Source organism: Haliotis rufescens, unplaced genomic scaffold, assembly GCF_023055435.1.
Source record: "Haliotis rufescens isolate VD_foot unplaced genomic scaffold, xgHalRufe1.0.p SCAF_7, whole genome shotgun sequence".
Classification (NCBI taxonomy): domain Eukaryota; kingdom Metazoa; phylum Mollusca; class Gastropoda; order Lepetellida; family Haliotidae; genus Haliotis; species Haliotis rufescens.
In genome coordinates this window covers 3,534,877-3,557,490 of record NW_025964361.1, presented here as the reverse complement: position 1 = coordinate 3,557,490, position 22,614 = coordinate 3,534,877, and the positions used below count along the sequence as shown (strand labels likewise).

Here is a 22,614-nt window from a genome sequence, read left to right as displayed (position 1 = left end):
AAAGACCTCGGGCTTTTGCAAATGATAATGCCCTGAAAAATAGCATTACCCTTATATGAACAGTATTTAAGTTACAGGAATTTACCTAGCATTCACATTTAAGTATATGTAACCTTGGTACACTAGTCATATTTTCTCAATTTCTGTGGTATTGTATTTTCAAATTGAATTCAATGTAATAATGTTAAATTGAGCATTGAAGCCTCTTCAGCTAGTCCTGTTATCACTAAACACAAGTCGCCTTGACCAAGCCATCACATTACTAACATAACATGAGAAGAGAAATTTTGTCCCATTTGGGAATTTTTGCTGACATTTCATACAGACTTTGAACACATCTCATTCAAATCTGATTTTATTATCCTACCTGTGAAATCTGAAAACACTATCCCATTACTAGGCAAAATACAACATGAAGAAATAGTGTGAGTGAGTGAGTGAGTTGGATTTAACGCCGCTTTTAACAGTATTACAGTTATATCGCTGTGTGTCAGCTTAATGTGGGAGGAAAGCCCGAAGTGATGCAGGTCTTGGACGTTTACCACTTCAGTGAAACCCACGAGCATGGGTATGGTGCTGACAAACCTAGAAACATAATCGGGATTCGAACCCACAATCATAGGTTTCTGGTGTGCCCAAGGGACACAATTCTGCACAGCAAATCGCGGCGCCTTAGACGACTGGGCCACCCGTGCCCCCTGAAGAAATAGACTTAGAACACCGGGATAATATAAAACAAGGACCATCAGCACTTTGTTTGCATAATAGATTCTAATAAATCTAACATATCTCACTTGACAAATGATAATACTTCCATTAAATGAATAGTAGGCGATTCCATATAAGACATCTTCAAAGAAAGAATTGATTTCATAATGTACGTAGAACCAATATACTATATTCATAAAAAATTGAAACCAACCGTGTAACATCAGTGAGAAGACATACTGTGCCATGGCATATTACTTATAGTAATATGAAAGAGTGAGTGAGTGAGTTTGGTTTTACACCGCTTTTAGCAATATTCCAGCAATATCACAGCGGGGGACACCAGAAATGGGCTTCACACATTGTACCCATGTCGGGATTCGAACCCGGGTCTTCGGCGTGACGAGCCAATGCTTTAACCACTAGGCTACCCGACCGCCCCTAATATGGAAGAAATGGGTGATCCTTTACTTGTTTTTAGTTGGATACATAATAAATAGAAAGTCTCATGACCTGAGAAAATAACATTTTCAATCGTGGCTGTGCAATTTTGTTGGATCACTCAGTGAGATAAACATGTTTTTTGACAAGGGTCTAAATTTTTTGTTGTTCAGGAGGATGGAAAATATAAATGAACATGTGCTGACCTTGTCGGCAGGCGCTGACGTTGAGTAGGCCAGAAGGGAGGCAGTTGCCCGGAGGGGTGCAGAAGCCAGCATTGTCAGGGTTCAAGGTCACGTTCAGAAACGTGGAGTCTGGTGCCACAAAACTTGCCAAGCTGATGTCTTTGAAATCATAATCATGGTTGAATTTCACGTCCAAGGACCTGAAGTGCAGTAGAGAGTCAGTCAGAGGGATGAACGTCAAGTGCGTGCAAACGAGAGAATTAGTCGCTGCTTGTACCAGTCTGGACTTATGCCCGTTTTATAGTAGGAGCCTGCTGCCATAAAGGGTCAATCGTTCTAGGTGGTGAGGTGAAATGGGGTTTTAGGTCACGTCCAAGATTATTGCACTTATATAGGGACGTGCATTGTGTGTGTGTATGTGTGTGTGTGGCTGCTTGTACCGGCCGGACTGATGCTGATTTATAGTGCTAGCACACTGAGATACCATGCCGCAGTTTAACATGAACACCCCACTCAGACACAGTATACTGACTCCGAGCAGACCAGTCCTTGTTTTAGCCCCTGAATGCCGAGCGCCAGTCAGGGTAACAAGAAGTACCATCTTTTAACGTCTTTTGGTATGACGCAACTGGGGATCAAACTCCAGACCTTCCGCTCTCCGGGCGGACGCTCTCCCATTAGACCATGGAGGCTGCCGTCAATGGTTCTAGCCCACTGAGATACCATGGTATTCCATGTTGGTTGCGTTAGTGTTGGTGTTGTTGTTGGTGTTGGTGTTGGTGTTGGTGTTGTTGGGTAACTACATGGTGTAAAGGTTACGCAAGTCTAATAGTATTCACCCGTGAAGAATGGGTCTTCAGCAACCCATGCTTGCTGTAAAAGGCAATGATGCTTGTTGTAAAAGGCGACTAACAGGATCGGGTGGTCAGGTTCGCTGAATTGGTTGATGTATGTCATCGTATCCCAATTGCATGGATCAATGCTCATAATGTCAATCACAGGACTATCTGGTCTAGACTCTATTATTTACAGACCACAGTCATATAGCTGGAATATTGCTGAGTGCTGTAAATAATATGGAATATTGCTGATAAAAGTGGGAAAAAATCCTCTGCAAGCCTCAGAGTTTTCCCACTTTTATCAACTCGTGTTGATATATTTGATATTAAAATACACTCGGGTGAGATTCTCTATATGCTGCACATAATTACCAAACTTCACACGCTAATCCTGCACGAGAAAAATGGTGCATCTCGTGTCATGGGTCTATGACGTCACATGTGATGCCTTCATGAGCATTGGTTCACACAACATACCAGTATGTTTCTTTGTACATCGTCCGGGGGGCACGGGGGTGTGTCCCTTGGGCACGCCAGAAACCTATGATTATGGGTTCGAATCCCGGTTCGCCCCGAATATGTTTCTAGGTTTGTCAGCACCAAAGTGGTAAATGTTTGAGACCTGCATCATTTCGGGCTTTCCTCCCACATTAAGCTGACACATTGCGATGTAACAGGGAATACTGTTAAAAGCAGCGTTAAACCCAACTCACTCACCCACTCACTTGCACATCGTCTCAATCAAATCTCTCTTGAATATGAATGAGTCTTCATATATTTACCGACATGTATTGTTTTTCGCGTTTCACGAAGGAGGAACATAGTTTATACATGCCCCTGATGATAAACAATGGCTGGTGCCATGAAACAATTTCGGACACCAACACATTTGAGAGTATCCTCACCGGCAAATGTCTGAAGAGAACAGATAGAGTGGCGCAGACTTGTCCACAAATGGAGGGAACATAGTGCCATCTGGAAATAGAGGTTTGGAATTGAAGAATTACACAAACATACTTTATCGTTTACATTAGGAACTCCCAGATCATACTCGTTTTCAGATACAGAAGACATATGTGCTACTCTAAAAGTTTTGTTCACTCGTACCAAAATTTAGAGGCTGTGATGCTTATTGGCCGAGTAGAATGTTGACTTGACACCACCTCCTATGGGGGTGTTCTCAGATCTCTACACAGAGAGGCATTGTGTCAGAGTAAAAGATCTATTCTTAATAAGATTCCCTGCTAAAATAAAATAACAAAAGTATCATATTTGCATTTTAAGCATCATTTTTAATGTTAATGAACCAGAGCAAAAATTAACTTCAAATGTCTTACCTGTGCCATTGATCATGTTTGCCGATGGAGAAGTCCAATATGGCAGATTGCTAGAAAAAGAAAACAACCAAATTAGCTGAATTCTAGATTGTTACAGAGCATAAACATTTTCCACGTTGAGCCGTATTACCTGTAGCACCAAACGGTGGAACCGAATGCCCAGCTTGAGGCTTTAATATACCACTATCTAATCTAAATACCTGCTAAAGTAACATTGTCACCACTCCACCCAGTCAAATATAAAAGCAAACTCTTTGTTGTTGGCTAAGTTAAATGAGAGGAGTATTCAGTTCAGTCCAAAGTTTAGAGTAGGTTGTCAATTTAATTTGAATTGTTAAATGCTTTTCAACAAATCATAATTGGACAAAATGACATGAGTAAGTGACCTGGATTTAACGCCGCTTTTAACAGTATTCTAGTCATATCGCGGTGTGTCAGCTTAATGTGGGAGGAAAGCCCCAAGTGATGCAGGTCTCAGACGTTTACCACTTCGGTGAAACCCACGAGCACGGGTATGGTGCTGACAAACCTAGAAACATAATCGGGGCGAAGCGGGATTCGAACCCACAATCATAGGTTTCTGGCGTGCCCAAGGGACGCAACTCTGCATAGCGAATCGTGGCGCCTTAGACGACTGGGCCACCCGTGCCCCACAAAATGACATAAATTCAAAATCACATGTTTACAAAGGAAATTTCAAAACTTATTTATATCTGTACAGCAATGGAAATTTTCTTCATTTTCTTTGGATAAGAAGCAATCATATGACATGTCAACCACAGAGATAAGCTTGAGATAGTCTTGTTTCTACTGGTCATAACTCAGGCCTTTTTCCTAAAGGATTCTCAGCCAGACACACTTCACACCCTGTCTAGGCTAATTTAAGGTCGGGTGGCCTAGTGGTTAAAGTGTTCACTCGTCACGCCCAAGATCCTGGTTCAATTCCGCCACATATGTATAAAGCCTATTTCTGGTGTCCCCACCATGATATTGCTGTAATATTGCTGAAAGCGGCATAGAATCCAACTTACTCACACTGTGACAAATAGAGCTCCAGAGCTAACATTTTGAACAAATTGAGTTTTTACTCTTTTTAACTGGGTTTTTACATTTTTCATTGGATAACCAATATTTTTTCACTCATCTATTCATCACTCTATTGGGTTTATCCCAAAATAAGTGAACATTTTAAGATTTAAAAAATATAAATAATGTTTAAGATGTATATATCTGTTGAAAAAATATATAGGCTTGACTCGGAAAGTAACTTAGCTCGTTATTGTTTTTCGGAAATTAGCTCCTTTGTACGCTTGCCGAAAAAGCTTCGCTGGGTATTTACGCGAGCTGTTTTTATACATTTGAGTTTTTCATTTAATGCATGCATTTCTGTACGCAAGTTAATAGAATGTAATTGGGTTTTTGAATATTTTTGGGGGATAATTTACGCAAATACGCTGCTTATCTGTAGCTCTGGACAAATATCACCTTTTCAGTACAACTGAACGCGGGGTGTTTTCTGCTCAGGGTCTCTAGGAGATCTGCAGCAGAACCTTATGCTTGTACTTCTGGAACATGTCACATACCTGTTGAAGTTCCAGCTCCTTATCAAAGCAAAGTGACTTGGATCTTTGACACCAGTGTTGATATTGTACACCCCATCATCAGATCCGTTTTGCTGAAAATGTGAAGGAAAAACTATATACTAGTTAGAACGCTGATAGACTGTATGAGTATCCGTTAAACCTACTGAAATCAGATCTGTTATTTTGTATGATACCTTCTGGGAGAAAGGTCTCTTCAGGGGATTTCCTAATCAGCCAATCATCATTAGTGAGTGAGTGAGTGAGTGAGTGAGATTTTATACCACTCTCAGCAATATTCCAGCAATATCACAGCGGGGGACACCACAAATGGGCTTCACACATTGTACCCATGTTGGGAATCGAACCCAGGTCTTCGCCGTGATGAGCGAACGCTTTAACCACTAGGCTACCTGACCGGCCCCCATCATCATTAAGGCTCCAAATTTCTCAGAACAAGCAAGTGACACACTCAGAGTGGCATATCTGATTTCTGTATCTTGAAAACAAATATAAACAGTCAGTCAGAATAGAAACCAGTAAATATCGCAAAGGATATTATTGCTTTAGATATTTAGCCTTGGAGCACCATGGCTTCTATAACTACAAGAAAGTACTTTCGATGGAACTGGCATTCTGTGTGGGTTTGCTTTTGTCGGGGTAAAAATTGCGAACTGATGTGAAAAAAGAAATGAATTTGTTGTCGAAAGCTGACATGTGACTGACCCAATAACCAACGCATCCTTACTTAGATTTGGAGCCAGAGTTGGCTCAGGGTAACATCAGGTGACCTATGGAGGTCAAGCAGGTATCGTATCGGAGCAAAAGATCTGTCCTCCAATCCAAATGTCAACCTGTCACACTCAAGGAATCTGATTACAGACCAGTTCAGTTACAGACCAGTACAGTAACAGACCAGTTCAGTTACAGACCAGTTCAGTTACGGACCAGTTCAGTTACGGACCAGTTCAGTTACAGACCAGTTCAATTAAAGACCAGTTCAGTTACGGACCAGTTCAGTTAAGGACCAATTCAGTCACAGACCAGTTCAGTTACAGACCAGATCAGTTACAGACCAGTTCAGTTAAAGACCAGTTCAGTTACGGACCAGTTCAGTTACGGACCAGTTCAGTTACGGACCAATTCAGTTACGGACCAGTTCAGTTACAGACCAGATCAGTTACGGACGAGATCAGTTACGGACCAGTTCAGTTACAGACCACGTTGCATTCAGTTACAGTCCAGGATGCCATTGTACAAAGCGGACTGATGCCGATTTACAGGGCTCGCCGCCTGAGATACCATGCCGCAGCTTCAAATGAATACCCACTCACACACAGTATACTGACTCCGAGCCGACCAGTCCTTTTTTCAGCCCCAAGTAGCATCTTTTAACATCTTCTGGTCGCTCCGGGCAAACGCTACTGTTGGATAGTCACCACACAGTACCAGTGACTGAGTTACCAATATGACTCCCATATCACGTATGCCATGAATGGTATCGCTGTCATTCACTGAACCCTGTGTTCAGTATATGAAAGCTTGAACCACGAGGCTTCTCCATCACCCTGGCTGCAGGATGCCACAGATGTCACAGTTGTCACAGATGTCATTACAGCAAAGTAAGCTGCTTTTGAAAAGTGAGTGAAGTTTAATGCTGCTATGAACAATATTTCTGTTTTATCATGGTTTGTCAACATAATGCCGTGGAAAAAATCCAGAACTGATGTAGATCCTAGACGTTCACTAGTTTGGTTAAACCCACAAGCATTAATATGGTGCTGACAAAACAATAATTTTGTATTCAGGGCACATCATGGATTCATCGAATTATTCTCAAGTTATTGAGCTCCTAAAGGAACTCCAGCACCTACGACGGACAGCACTAACCATGAACCCAAGTTTAATGACGCAATGACGAAGACATATTATCCTACATTTTAGAAGAGACCGAAGTGGTCATCAAGGATCTTGCTGAATTTTTGGATTGAACCCATTACCCTAAAGTTATTGTGCTCCTAAAAAAACTGCAGCACCAACGACGGACAGCGCCAACCATGAAACCAATTTTAAAGAAGCAATGACGAAGACATATTATCCTACATTGTAGAAGAGGCCGAAGTGGTCATCAATGGTCTTGTTGATAGTGCGCTGTAAGATTTCATCCACATCCTTCAGCAGCTTATCTTCGTACCCCCACAGGATGTCGGCCACGGAGAGATTCAGGAACAGTGTCTCCCCGGCCCCCTCCAGTATCAAGTCAGCCAGCTCCTGGATGAAGCCGTACTCAAAACGAATCATGTTGGCAATTGTCTGAAACATATGAGGAGATCACATGTTAGTGAGTCAGCGATAGGAGTGGCAGCTGTTTTGTCACATTACTACATTACTTAAGTCACAGGGGACAGTCGGGTAGCCTAGTGGTTAAAGAGTTTGCTCGTCACGCCGAAGACCCGGGTTCGATTCCCGACATGGGTACAATGTGTGAAGCCCATATCTGTTGTCCCCCGCCGTGATATTACTGGAATATTGCTAAAAGCGGCGTAAAACCATACTTACTCACTCACTACTTAAGTCACATCACAAGAAATCTCCAACATGTTCACATGTCTGGGGAACCTTGTCAAGCAGGACTTGAGCAGAGAAGCAGGAAAGGCAAGAGTGGAGCAGATAAATAAGTACAGCATTAGAGGAGCAGATAAATATGTACAGCATTAGAGGAGCAGGGAAATATGTACAGCATTAGAGGAGCAGGGAAATATGTACAGCATTAGAGGAGCAGAGAAATAAGTACAGCATTAGAGGAGCTGATAAATAAGTACAGCATTAGAGGAGCTGATAAATAAGTTCAGCATTAGAGGAGCAGATAAATATGTACAGCATTAGAGGAGCAGATAAATAAGTACAGCATTAGGGGAGCAGGGAAATAAGTACAGCATTAGAGGAGCAGATAAATAAGTACAGCATTAGAGGAGCAGATAAATAAGTACAGCATTAGGGGAGCAGGGAAATATGTACAGCATTAGAGGAGCAGATAAATATGTACAGCATTAGAGGAGCAGGGAAATATGTACAGCATTAGAGGAGCAGATAAATATGTACAGCATTAGAGGAGCAGGGAAATAAGTACAGCATTAGAGGAGCAGGGAAATATGTACAGCATTAGAGGAGCAGATAAATATGTACAGCATTAGAGGAGCAGATAAATATGTACAGCATTAGAGGAGCAGGGAAATAAGTACAGCATTAGAGGAGCAGATAAATAAGTACAGCATTAGAGGAGCAGATAAATAAGTACAGCATTAGAGGAGCAGATAAATAAGTACAGCATTAGAGGAGCAGATAAATAAGTACAGCATTAGAGGAGACGATAAATATGTACAGCATTAGAGGAGCAGGGAAATATGTACAGCATTAGAGGAGCAGATAAATATGTACAGCATTAGAGGAGCAGATAAATATGTACAGCATTAGAGGAGCAGATAAATAAGTACAGCATTAGAGGAGCAGATAAATAAGTACAGCATTAGAGGAGCAGGGAAATATGTACAGCATTAGAGGAGCAGATAAATAAGTACAGCATTAGAGGAGCAGATAAATAAGTACAGCATTAGAGGAGCAGATAAATAAGTACAGCATTAGAGGAGCAGATAAATAAGTACAGCATTAGAGGAGCAGATAAATAAGTACAGCATTAGAGGAGCAGATAAATAAGTACAGCATTAGAGGAGACGATAAATATGTACAGCATTAGAGGAGCAGGGAAATATGTACAGCATTAGAGGAGCAGATAAATATGTACAGCATTAGAGGAGCAGATAAATATGTACAGCATTAGAGGAGCAGATAAATAAGTACAGCATTAGAGGAGCAGATAAATAAGTACAGCATTAGAGGAGCAGGGAAATATGTACAGCATTAGAGGAGCAGATAAATAAGTACAGCATTAGAGGAGCAGGGAAATAAGTACAGCATTAGAGGAGCAGATAAATATGTACAGCATTAGAGGAGCAGGGAAATATGTACAGCATTAGAGGAGCAGATAAATAAGTACAGCATTAGAGGAGACGATAAATATGTACAGCATTAGAGGAGCAGGGAAATATGTACAGCATTAGAGGAGCAGATAAATATGTACAGCATTAGAGGAGCAGATAAATATGTACAGCATTAGAGGAGCAGATAAATAAGTACAGCATTAGAGGAGCAGGGAAATAAGTACAGCATTAGAGGAGCAGATAAATATGTACAGCATTAGAGGAGCAGGGAAATATGTACAGCATTTGAGGAGCAGATAAATAAGTACAGCATTAGAGGAGCCGATAAATATGTACAGCATTAGAGGAGCAGGGAAATATGTACAGCATTAGAAGACAGGGAAATATGTACAGCATTAGAGGAGCAGATAAATATGTACAGCACTAGAGGAGCAGATAAATATGTACAGAATTAGAGAAGCAAGGAAATATGTACAGCATTAGAGGAGCAGGGAAATATGTACAGCATTAGAGGAGCAGATAAATATGTACAGCATTAGAGGAGCAGATAAATATGTACAGCATTAGAGGAGCTGATAAATAAGTACAGCATTAAAGGAGCAGGGAAATATGTACAGCATTAGAGGAGCAGATAAATATGTACAGCATTAGAGGAGCAGGGAAATATCTACAGCATTAGAAAAGCAGATAAATATGTACAGCATTAGAGGAGCAGGGAAATATGTACAGCATTAGAGGAGGAGGAAAATATGTACAGCATTAGAGGAGGAGGGAAATATGTACAGCATTAGAGGAGCAGATAAATATGTACAGCATTAGAGGAGCAGATAAATAAGTACAGCATTAGAGGAGCAGGGAAATATGTACAGCATTAGAGGAGCAGATAAATATGTACAGCATTAGAGGAGCAGGGAAATATGTACAGCATTAGAGGAGCAGATAAATATGTACAGCATTAGAGGAGCAGATAAATAAGTACCATCAAGGATATATTGACTGCTATACCTACAAACATGGGTATATTGACTGCTATACCTACCACCAAGGGTATATTGACTGCTATACCTACCACCAAGGGTATATTGACTGCTATACCTACCACCATGGGTATATTGACTGCTATACCTACCAACATGGGTATATTGACTGCTATACCTACCAACATGGGTATATTGACTGCTATACCTACCACCAAGGGTATATTGACTGCTATACCTACCAACATGGGTATATTGACTGCTATACCTACCACCAAGGATATATTGACTGCTATACCTACCACAAAGGGTATATTGGCTGCTATACTTACCAACATAGGTAAATTGACTGTTATACTTACCAACAAAGGTAAATAGACTGCTCTACTTACCAACTTGGGCAAATTGACTGCTATACATACCAACATTGGTAAATAGACTGCTATACTTACCAACTTGGGCAAATTTACTGCTATACATACCAACATGGGTAAATTGACAGCTATACATACCAGCATGGGTAAATTGACAGCTTTATCTACCAACATGAGTATATTGACTGCTATACATACCAACATAGGTAAAGTGACCACTATACAGACATAGATGTGGTGAAGGTGTCTAGCTGTTATACCTACCAACATTGGTAAGTTGACGGTGGTGAATGTCTCGGACTCCGGACCCGCCGACATATGGCGCTTGAACTCGAACGACCGGTCTTCCCGATATGTCACTGTGTCGTTGTCATTGAATGTAATATTCACCTTCCCACGGTGCTCCCTGTCGCCGACACAAAAAATGTTTTTCACAATCGTGAGGAACATTCAGTTATATATAAGGGTTATCAGTAGCATTCTCAAATCAAAATGCTAGGGCAATATTCATGGCAGTTGTCAATCATACAAAAAACGTTTATTGTGTTCATGACAGTTTCCTATGTAAATCTGTGTTCTGATAACAGTTTGCAGTCTGTCAATACTTTCAAAGAGGCTGTCTTTACAGGCATCAGGCTCACTGAGATCAGATCTGTTACTCTGATACTATGCCTCTCTGCATGCCGATCTCACAAAACCTTCCCTGGAGGTCAAGTCAGATGAACCTTTACCAAACCTTAACTGCCCAACAGCGATAGAAACTAACATTTTTAATCTACTTGTCCTCTTAATGATAACTTGTGCTATGTCACGTGACTTTCATTGACTCAGAAAAGGCATGCAGCTTTTTTTCCGAACACACTGTCCAAGGCAGGATTCATAGTATTTCATCAAGAACACGTGGACCAATCAAATCTCATCATTCTGACATGGAGGTGTGATAATAATTTTTTTTATCAAAAATCTGAAAACAAGAGTTTGCCACTAACGTGGCTATATCCCCCTCCCCTGTTGCAGAATTAATGACATAATTAAATCTAAACAAACCCTAACCTTTTTTAATTGGGTAGAACTTGTCATGGAAATTGTAAAAAAAAGAAGAGTTTGGAACCAAAGTCCATCTTGCTGCGATGGAAACGTAAAAAAAAAAAAAAATTCTAAAATTTCTAAATAGCAAAAGGCACCAGTTCAGCATGTACCTGACAAACCTGCAAAGTTTGATGAAAAAATATTGAACGGTTTATGAGTTATGCTCCGGAATCGAACCCTACCCTCACAGAACCTAAGTCCATCTTGTTGCCATGGAAATGTAAAAAATAAAAATTTCTAAAATTTCTAAATAGCAAAATGCTCCAGTTCAGCATGTACCTGACAGACCTGCAAAGTTTGATGAAAAAATATTGAACGGTTTATGAGTTATGCTCCGGAAACGAAACTTTGTTGGGCGGGGGATAATAAAAGTTTCTGTTCATATAAACTATATTAGCACAGCTCCTACCAAACTGGGATGGAGGGGTAGCCTAGTGGTTAAAGCTTTCGCTCATCATGCTGAAGGCCTGGGTTCGATACCCCTGGGTACAATGTGTGAACCCCATTTCAAGTGTCTCTCCGATATTGCTGGAATATTGCTAAAGGCGGCATAAAACCCAACTCACTCACTCCTGCCAAACATCTGGTGTTGTGTGCTGGTTACCTGTATGTATAAGGTCCTTTCTGTACGACAGATGGGCGTTTCCCCTGACTGACAACCTCGTCATGGTTGATTACATCCAACACCCACACTTGAAAGTAGATTGGCACCGGTGGGTCCAACCAATCATTGTAGGTCTCTGACCCCTCTTTCAGATTCACTTGCTGCAAGAAGATAATGTCACCTGAGGAATAATTACTCACAACTGTTTTACTAAGGCTTAAAAAAATAAAAGAATTGGTTCTCAGGCAATGAATTTTGAAAATATAATGCAGGCGGGTGGTGGTTGTTTTTTTAGGCTTGTTTGGTTGTTTATTTGTTTGCTGAACGACACACTCAGAAATATTACAGCTACATGATGGCGGTCTGTAAATAATCGAGTCTGGACCAGACAAACCTGTGATTGACATCATGAGCATCGATCCATGCAATTGGGATATGATGACATGCATCAACCAAGTCAACGAGCCTGGCCACCCGACCCTGTTAGTCGTCTCTTACGACAAGCATAGTCACCTTTTACAGCAAGCATGGGTTGCTGAAGACCTATTCTACCCAGAATCTTAACGGCTTGTTCAAACTAGTATGTAACCAAATAAACAGTTGTGTACCATCAACCTGGAGAAGGGCCTCCCTACGCCATTACTCGTATTTCGTTTGTTGTAAGTTAGTGTTTCACATTAACCATTCCGTGTTTTTGCTTCCTCATGAAACGTCTGAGCTTCCACCAAGTGTAACGGAGCAGCGGTGTTTGTCTTTATTGACGTGAAGCAGCGCGGTCTAACCCACACAAGAAGAGAAGAGTTCAACACAACGAGCATCTTTAACACTGCTCACCTTCATATACACACACAAACAGCCATTAATCACGCTGTAACTGAATGATACAGCTCGCTTCTTAGCTACGCTCAATGTAAGTTTGTCTGTCAAGAGTTACCTCCCTTCCATCGAACATCGCATCAAATAAACAAGCATACACACTCCTATTGCCGCCATGACCATAACACGAAATGCACAGTAAAGCAGTGTGCATGTAAAGGGAAGTAACTGCATGCTATTTTGGATTGCATTGTTTTATAGTATTAGGATTTTTTTTAAATTGAAATAAAAAAGAAACGTGCTGCAGACTTTATAATGAAGCGGGCATTGCCTGAGAACCAAGAGTATTATTTTTTTTTATCCTAAACTTTCTTTGAAGATGTCAGGATCTTCTCTGATTTCACTCAGTTCCAGTCTACCTAAACAAGATGGTGGCTAATTCCTCACAGGCTGTGATTGGCTGACACAAAATACAGCATTCATGGGTACTTAAAATTGATACAGAATAAAATCAAATAGCAGACAGTGGTTTTGTGAATCAATTTGGTCTCCAACTTAACATCACAGGGGTAGACGCAACTGGTCATATCCAAGTAGCCAAGAGCTCATTTCAGACTTATGGCTGTGTAAAATATGGATTTGGGGATATACCAACTTGTCTCTCTAGATTTTCACTAGTCTAACGGACTAGTGGTTATGTCTATAATTGCATCACTACAATCTCATTAAAATCAGATCTAAGATCTGGGGACATCCCATTACAGGTCACGTCAGGACGACCCCTGTAAACTTTGACCGATGACTGAAATGACTAACAAGAAGTCCACATCAGCAAATTAGAAAGCAGCTTTCTTGAGCTTTATGTCACTCGTTTCAACTTGGCGAATTCCATTTCTGTCTATGCTTGAAAAATATATTGACACAGTTCTCGATAAATAGTTTGAAAACTGAACAAACCAACATTCCGGAATGTCTAATATATGGTTGAGAGTTATGGCAGTGCTTCCTACGTACTGTAACTGTCGTTCGGAATACCCTGTGTTAACGTTTCTGAGGTTGCATGATAAGAAAATACATTCCGTCACTATCATGATCTGGTAAGCGACGCTTTGATTGGTCGGATGAAAGGTCGTTCTTACATGACCCGTAATGGGATATTCTCAGATCTTTGTTTAGCGGCAGTGAGAACTAAGATCTGATTTTTTAATGAGACTGTGCATAACTAAAGCAGTTTGATACACATTTATAAGGCCCAAACTCTCTGAATGTAGACAGAACTTCATGTTTACTAACAATCAAAGTAAAGGATGCCCCATATACACATCTGTGCCGGATGATACGGTTCTATACCCAGGGTTATACGCTACACATGTACACAAATGTAGGTCCAGTAGGCACACATGTTGAGAACAGACGCAGAAAAAGAATATACAATTCAATAACGTTCATTGTACCTGGAGCACATCAAGAGCAGTTGGCATCTGTCATTTCATCTATCAATAATGACCAGTGTCCACATGATCATTGATTCACTCCAGGCTCTAAAGTAATTATAAAACGTACAGTACACTACACCATTTCATTATTTCATTACTTTATGGCACCCTCATATTGCTAGTGAGGACCCTACAATTAATTTATAGGGGTCCCTGGACCCACAGGGACCCCCGACCCCCACCTTCCCTTTTGTAAGTCACATGTACCACATATTGGGTCACAGCCGCTTGGCAAAAAGAACGTAGCTTGCTGTTCGAACTAACAGTGAAACCAGTTTCATCACAGATCTGTTTAAGGGCAATCCATCTTCTAAATTTACACCAAATCAACAGAGAGTCATTAATGTATTTTTGAATACATGATTATTTGGTATGTGTATTTTGTTCACATAACACACAGCATTATTACATATATGAAATATAACAGTTGACAGAATATATTGAAAACATCCAGGTGTCCACAATGATTCTAGAGTGCTTCATGAAATTTGAATGCATTGAAAATATTTCCTTTAAACAGATTTGTAAAATTGCACCTGTGTTGTATCAGAGACCATCTATTATATGGTCTCTGGTTGTATTTACATACATAGGCAGGTATGCTTACCATTGAGTATTTACTCACAGTATCATTCACATTGGGTATTACCGTATTCAAACGTAATAAGCGCCCCGCTCTAATAAGCTCCCACAGCGACATTTGCTAAGATATTGGCTAGTGAACAATCCCAATTAGCAACCCTTCCGATTGATCAATGTACACAAGCCTTATTTATTCGCGTATAATACGCACTCATGTGTTATATGCACCCTTAATTATGGGCAATTAAATTATGGAAAAATATATCTGTCGTACATAAATATTTCAGCATAAATAACGATATTTATCTTTCAACTGTTTTTTTCCACCAAAATAATATTCTAATAAGAGCCCCCTATTTCTTATTTTGAGAGCGCCCTTGGCGCTTATTACGTCGAATACGGTAATAGTTTTCATTGGGTACTCAATATATTTTCTATCCCTAGGGTCCAGTCTGTTGGGTATTTTTAGACCAATACTAACTAAATTTAAAATAATTCTGTTGAAAACAATTCTTTGACAGTGTTATATTCACTACAGTAGAGTTCATATCTGTGTGATGCCTGGATTCTATGAGTAAATAAAGATCTTTAAAGAAATACAGCCACACAAGCTGAAAGTGCTACATTGCGTGATGCTACTTGACTCAGTGTTGTTATCATGCTGAGCTAAACTTTTCCTGCATTTGTGTATGCAAGCAAGGCAAAATGAATAGGGTTACGGTGTTAATTCTGCATATTATACTGAAATATGCGGCTTATCTGATGCCCTACATAGCTACTATTGTGCAAATAAACATTGGATAGGATCGGTAATGTAAATATCTAAATGATGTGCACTGTGCTATGTTAACCGAGTAAGGATAAGAATTTATGGATCACTCACCGAGTAACCATGGTAACAGTAATGCATAAAAGAATAATCTATCATATTTATCTTTCTCAGGGATTGACATTAACCAAGAACGTCTTCTAGACGGAATTGTGATAACATATAGCAATACCCCTAAATTGTTTAAAATTCTTCTTAAGTACTCACAGAAATGAAAAAAAACTGTTTTTTCGATCTTAGATTTTAAATAAATGCAGTTAATATACAAAATATATAAATATTCAAACAACTCAATTAGTACTAATTGGGCCTTGGCACAAATACAGCTTATCAAAGGTCTTTTTACACGTAAAAGTGTGTAAAAATATGAACAAAACAGACTATTGTGAAACTGAGCATAACCAGGTGTTAGTAGATCAAGGTGAATGTGCATGACCTATGACACTTTGACGACAGGTGAAAACAGGTGCTTGAAACCCACGTGCATGTGATTTGTCAGTGGTTAGTGATTTGTGAGTGGCATTGTGGGATAGTGAATCATCGTCAAAATATCAGAACGTAAAAGTAACATATTCCCTTCTCAAACAACAACTTACAGGTCATTATTATTATGTACATAAACATTGCTGTTATTTTTATTGTTGTTTTGATAACTTTTTTCCAGGCTAATTTCATAATGCCTATAGCCTGTTTCTGCCATGTCAATTTGGACTTAGTTTTATTTTTGAATGTTGAAAGTGCCTACAAATTACCTCCTGTAAAGTACATTTTGTATTGAGCACTGAGATAAAACTAGCAAATCCAGACTAGTACTTTTCCAGTTGTTTTGTTAATTCGTATTTACATCTATGTAATGCTTTGTGTCGATTATTAAATCCAGCAAAACAGGTTTTTTTCATTTCCATGAGTACTTTAGCCCTTAGAGGACCTTAAACATCAACCATACTTGTCCGGCTAGTAGGCTAGTGCAAATTTCCATCTCTGTTTATTTAGTATTTTAGGCACATATGGATAAAACGTTCATCTATAATGAAACATCATAACATTAATATGTCATTATGCTACAGGAAGTGTAAAGATAAATGTTATCAATATTTGGACTCGGATTGTTAGATCTCATGATAAATGAAGGAAGAAAAATGTCCACTGAAAAATCGAAGAGGCTGTGCCCATTATGTCGTTCAGCTATAGAAAATGAAATTCATTTTACTTTTGTATGTTCTTATTATTGTGACCTAAGAAGAAAGTTTATACCAGAAGGCTATCTGTCAAATTATCCTGTACCTGCTTTTATTTCTCTTCTTTCTTCAAAAGATGATGCTGTCATATTAAAACTGGCTATATATGTTAAAAATTCAATTTCCCTCAGAAACAAACTGTTAAACATGAGTACATGTATATGTCCAAATATGTAAACTACTTATTTGTAACTCTCTTGTATATGGGCCGGAGGCCTTACATGCAATAAATATCTTTGACTTTGACTGATTTTACACTTCCCGCATCTACTGTTCCAGCTGAAACCTCAAATGAATTTATTGTAAACTATTATCCTTTCTCAATTTCAATAGACCTTCTATAATAATAGAGAATACTTAATAGACACTACTCCATAACACTCCTACTCAATAATCATCAGAAATAGGATAAGGCAACTTAGGTGAGGAGAAATGGGGTTTAACATCACGTCCAAGATTATTGCACTTATATAGCGACGTGCATGCACGTGTGTGTCTGTGACTGCTTGTACTAGTTTGGACTGATGCCGATTTATAGTGCTAGCTCACCGAGATACCATGCTGCAGTTTTAACCTGAATACCCCACTCAGACACAGTATACTGACTCCGAGCCGACCAGTCCTTGTTTTAGCCCTTTAATGACGAGCGTCAGATGGTAACAACAAGTACCATCTTTTAACGTCTTTTGGTATGACGCGGCAGGAGATCGAACCCCTGACCTTCTACTCTCCGGGCAGACGCTCTACAAATAGACCACGGAGGTGGTCTGCCACTTTAGGGCATAACCACTTTGAATATCAAATGGACAATAGGTCGGCCAATGAAACCACTTGACAAAACGTGCTTTCTTCTTTAACAAGTAGGCGTAATGGGATCAGGATAAGATCATTTACCATGGTGTGCTGACTTTGTGGTAACAATAAATTTAACTTTGAAGAAATAGTAGCTTGACAAGTTAATCACAATTTGCATATGAATGACAATATATTATGAATGATCAACTCATGCTTGTTGTGAGAGGCGACTAACGGGATCGGGTGGTCAGGCTGGCTGACCTTGTTGATGCATATCATAGCATTCCAATTGCGTAGATCAATGCTCATGATGTCAATCAATGGATTGTCTGGTCCAGACTTGATTATTTACAGACCGACGTCATAAAGCTGTAATATTGCTCAGTGTGGTGATAAACAACAAAAAAACAAATCTATAAAAACTGTTGCAACATTCACAACATTCTCCAGTGTTCGCCCTGACGCAGAAAACCTGCGTATTTGACGCAATCTATGGAGAAAATATGCAATACTATTTCTCCACTGTGTCCGTTATGATGCAGATCAGTCAGACTGTCAAAATCAATTAATTGCACTATACATTGGCAACAATAAAATTTGAAATGGACATATCCCTTGACAATAAAATACAACTGATATCACTTTTGTTTAATATTGGAAAACCTAACATCTTAATATGGTACAGCCCTACTAGGAAGCTCTCAGTTGCAGCCAATCAGAATTAAGTCTCAATAGTTGCCTAGCAGGGTTGTTGTATTTCCTGTCAGTCACTCTCAAGAACAGGTTATGTCACATCATGTAAAGAGTGATAACATTATATAGCAGTTCCCTTATCAGTCTATATCAATCTGTTATCTGCAAATATAATAACACAGCGTTAGAAATTGGCACTAGTCCTATAGTCCTTGCCAAACTGCCCAATGGTAAAGGTATCATAAGGACTAGTAGAAATTTGCCCTTTTTTAGGGTTTTGCTTTATGTTATCATTATAAGGACTAGTGGCCGAAAACTGTTAGTTTCTAACCCTGATAACAAATATTTGACATGTAATTAGATAAGCAACTTGCATAGAGTAGATAAAAACTTAAAACATGACTTAAACAGCTTGATAAAAGAAACAAGATATTATGTTTTAAATTAAAAATTAAATGCATTACGAAATCAAACATCAATTAGCAGGATTAGTATTTTGTTAACATGACCCCCTTTGAAAGACTTATGACTCCCTGTATTACATACAGCAAAGGAGTCATAATGACCCACAGTTGTAATAGGCTAGGGCAAACCTTGATCAACATTATCAATATATTTCAAGTTTTATTTTTCTATTTTTCTAAGTCAGTGTATAACCTTTTTTAGGGTGGAACAAGAGTTGATTTAGAAAAAGAAGGATAATTAAATTAGTCAATACAATTCAGAAAAACTGCTTCTGGGAGAGATATATCAAATTATGACTTCGCATCCAATAGCAATCATGTCAACCTTAGATAAAAAGATATTCCCTAGAATAGATACAAATATTGTTCAACCAAAACATCAATTTTGTAATAATATGTTCATGGTGAAAATAATTCTGAATTTTGTAACTCAATGGAAGTCATTAAATCTATTTATACCGTAACATATAAAATTTTAAAAATGACAGGATATCTATATCTCAAATCCGGATCCTAAAAGTTGCTTACTCATGCATATTAGGTAACATTTCATGAGATGTGCTTACTCACCCATGTGTGACAATATTCCTGCCTTGGTGTGGTTTTACAATTACCGTATTCGACGTAATAAGCGCCCCACTCTAATAAGCGCCCACAGCGACATTTGCTAAGATATTGGCTAGTGAACAATCCCAATCAGCACCCCTTCCGAGTGATCAATGTACACAAGACTTATTTATTCGCGTATAATATGCATTCGTGTGTTATATGCACCCTTAATTATGGGCATTTAATTCTGGAAAAATATATCTGTCGTACATAAACATTTCAGGCTGTCAGCATAAACCATGAAATTTATCTTTCAACTCTGTTTTTTCCACCCAAATAACATTCTAATAAGAGCCCCCTATTTCTAATTTTGAGAGCGCCCCAACCCAAACAGCATCAGAAAAACTATATCAATATCTCATAAAAAATGCCTATCCATAATACATACTTACGTGTTCCATAAACATAAAAAAAATTACGTATCACATACACATAATACATATTTACTTCCTCCTGTATCCCCTGCCCAAAAGTTATAAATGTATGCATTGCTGCTCAATTTGTTTACAGATATATATTTTTTTGGGGGGGGTACCTGTGGAAGTCTTACCATTAACAATGCTAAGGGTTAGTAAATAGATGTAATAGGCTAGGTTACCCTGAACCATGGACACTTAATAAGTTGGGCCCATGCCTGAACTAACAGCCCTTAACATATGAGTGAACAGCAATGGCAATCTCCACATTCAACAAGAGCCATATTGTTGTTTAAATTTTACCAACTCAAAGTACATATTAAAATTTGGTATGGATTTTTGTGTGTCCATTGTTCCCCCATTCAAATCCACAGCAAAGAATAGGAAGAATAACTGCATCACAAAGCCCTTGGATCCTTGAATGAAAATAATTGTGAACATATTTTATAGCAGCTCTTCCGGTTTTAATAATATATATCTTCGACATTAGTAATGTTGAAAATATGTCATTCGTTTCGATCGTAACCATACCCTCGGGAGCTAGTTAGGTTAGAGTGACATTGCTACTACGTATTTATCTGGGGTAGGCTATACATGATATATTTAAACATCTTTTGATAGGTGAATTACTCTGTAATACTGTACAATAGTTTGATTCAACTGCTTACAAAAATAACAACTGTCATCAAAATGAATAAACTATTTACAAACCTTTTCAATATTCGAGTGTATCAAATTCTTAAAAACGACAATAAGGGCTCCGCCAACAACCACCAACGCAACGCCCAAAACACAACAGATCGACGCACAAACTGAAGACTTGGACACCATTCTGACTCCTTCTCGTGAATGAATATGAAATGAATTAAGATATCGTCTCCTTATTCACACAATATTATGTGAACGGATTGTACGGGTTCCTGTGCACTTTGAGCTGCTTTGACATGTGATGCTGAAACAAGCTCCTCACAGCGATAGCCGTACGCGGCGCTCTCTTTACCGAGAGTGTAATGGAGGTGTCACGGGGGTGGGGGGAGCTTGATGCTGAAAAACAAAAGGGAGATAACTCTTGATTTCTAACTCTTAATACGAACCTCGAAATACACGGGTTGTGCGTCCATGGCAATGACATGGGCAAGTTACAGAATAATGGAATGGAATAAAAATGTCTGCCTCTCAGACTAGGCACTTTATTTTTGTATTATTGTTGTAATATTATATCAGTTATAATTCTAAGTACCCAATTTTAAAGTATAATATACACTTTTTTTGTAAACAGTAACAAACCATGTGTTGTTAATTGATATTAAATAATATTTGTTTGTTTTGTTAATAGATCTATTACTTTGTTATTTTAATTGTTCCAGTCACCTCGTCAATGAAGTATATGGGTCATTGGTTGCAGACTTAGACGTATAAGTCTGGAAGTTAATTTAAGGTACCGACGTTTACTACAATATCTGAAAGTTGGTATGAGATTATTAAACAGTCATACATAACTGGATATTACATTTAAAGACAATAGGTGCATGAATAAAAAATCTGGCTATTTAGCTATCACTATATTTCATCAACAACCAGACCTGTTTGTCACGGGTGGAACGAGCATTCATTGAAACAGCCATCTGCATAATGCTACCGCTGCGTCACAAGGCCATATGACACAGTTGAACCAATCAACTCAACTCGAAACAGTGCACGGGAATCACGCACGCACGAATACGGTGTTAAATGTAATATCCAGTTACAGTCAACTACGGTTATAACGAACTCAAAAGGACTACTAATTTTAGTTCGTTATAACTGTAATTCGTTATAAGCGTGTTCGTTATAACCGTAGTTAACTGTATGTATGACTGTTTAATAATCTCATACCAACTTTGACTGGAGTAGGTCCGATAGTTTTTCAGATATTGTAGTAAACGTCGGTACCTTAAATTAACTTCCAGGCTAAATGTCTGTGTGTGTATTTATGAATACATTTGTGAGTGAAGAAATGCACAATATCTGTTGCAAAGTATCAATATTGAAATATTAAAAACAATGATAATAAATACACCAAACAATATGAGTTTTATAGTCAATCTAAGCTAAATATAGTCTCTAATCATATAAATATAGGTCATTTTGACCATATAGCAGGAATATATGTTACCCCTTGGGAGCATGTGCACTGATGCAGTTACACACCTTATAGACTGTTTTTGTCAAGTTATATGAAGTCGATACTTTAAATTACATAAAATTTACTTTAATGTTATTGTTAATCACATCTGAATTGAAACCAAACTTGTTTATAAAATTTATTAATTCACTTTAATTTGATAGATAATACTATATCTTTGATGTGATGTTGAGTGTATAAAAGCTTGATGCTGGCAATAATTGACATGAAAGAAGTCCCAGTTACAGTTGTGCAGTGAACACATCACACCGGTAGACATCCTGAGGCCACATCAGCAGCATTGCAGCTTCTGAAGGGTGAGGGTCACAACTTAGGTCCCATATATACCAGCCAATACCTATTTTACTTCACAGGATTGG

The 22,614-nt window shown here is 38.8% G+C and overlaps 1 protein-coding gene across 1 annotated transcript in view; it reads right to left on the bottom strand.

Annotated features, from left to right (window-relative positions):
- LOC124139596 (lysosome membrane protein 2-like) overlaps nucleotides 1–21,059 on the bottom strand; it is a 29,236-nt gene extending 8,177 nt beyond the window's left edge. The window contains exons 1-8 of the mRNA XM_046506772.2: nucleotides 20,782–21,059; nucleotides 12,133–12,293; nucleotides 10,704–10,845; nucleotides 7,194–7,403; nucleotides 5,094–5,185; nucleotides 3,511–3,560; nucleotides 3,079–3,148; nucleotides 1,356–1,534 (exon numbers count right to left, since the gene is read on the bottom strand). Of these exons, the coding sequence (XP_046362728.2) occupies nucleotides 1,356–1,534; nucleotides 3,079–3,148; nucleotides 3,511–3,560; nucleotides 5,094–5,185; nucleotides 7,194–7,403; nucleotides 10,704–10,845; nucleotides 12,133–12,293; nucleotides 20,782–20,901 (1,024 nt within the window). The 5' untranslated portion in view covers nucleotides 20,902–21,059. The remainder of the gene's footprint in view (nucleotides 1–1,355; nucleotides 1,535–3,078; nucleotides 3,149–3,510; nucleotides 3,561–5,093; nucleotides 5,186–7,193; nucleotides 7,404–10,703; nucleotides 10,846–12,132; nucleotides 12,294–20,781) is intronic.
- Between the last annotated feature and the right edge of the window lie 1,555 nt (nucleotides 21,060–22,614).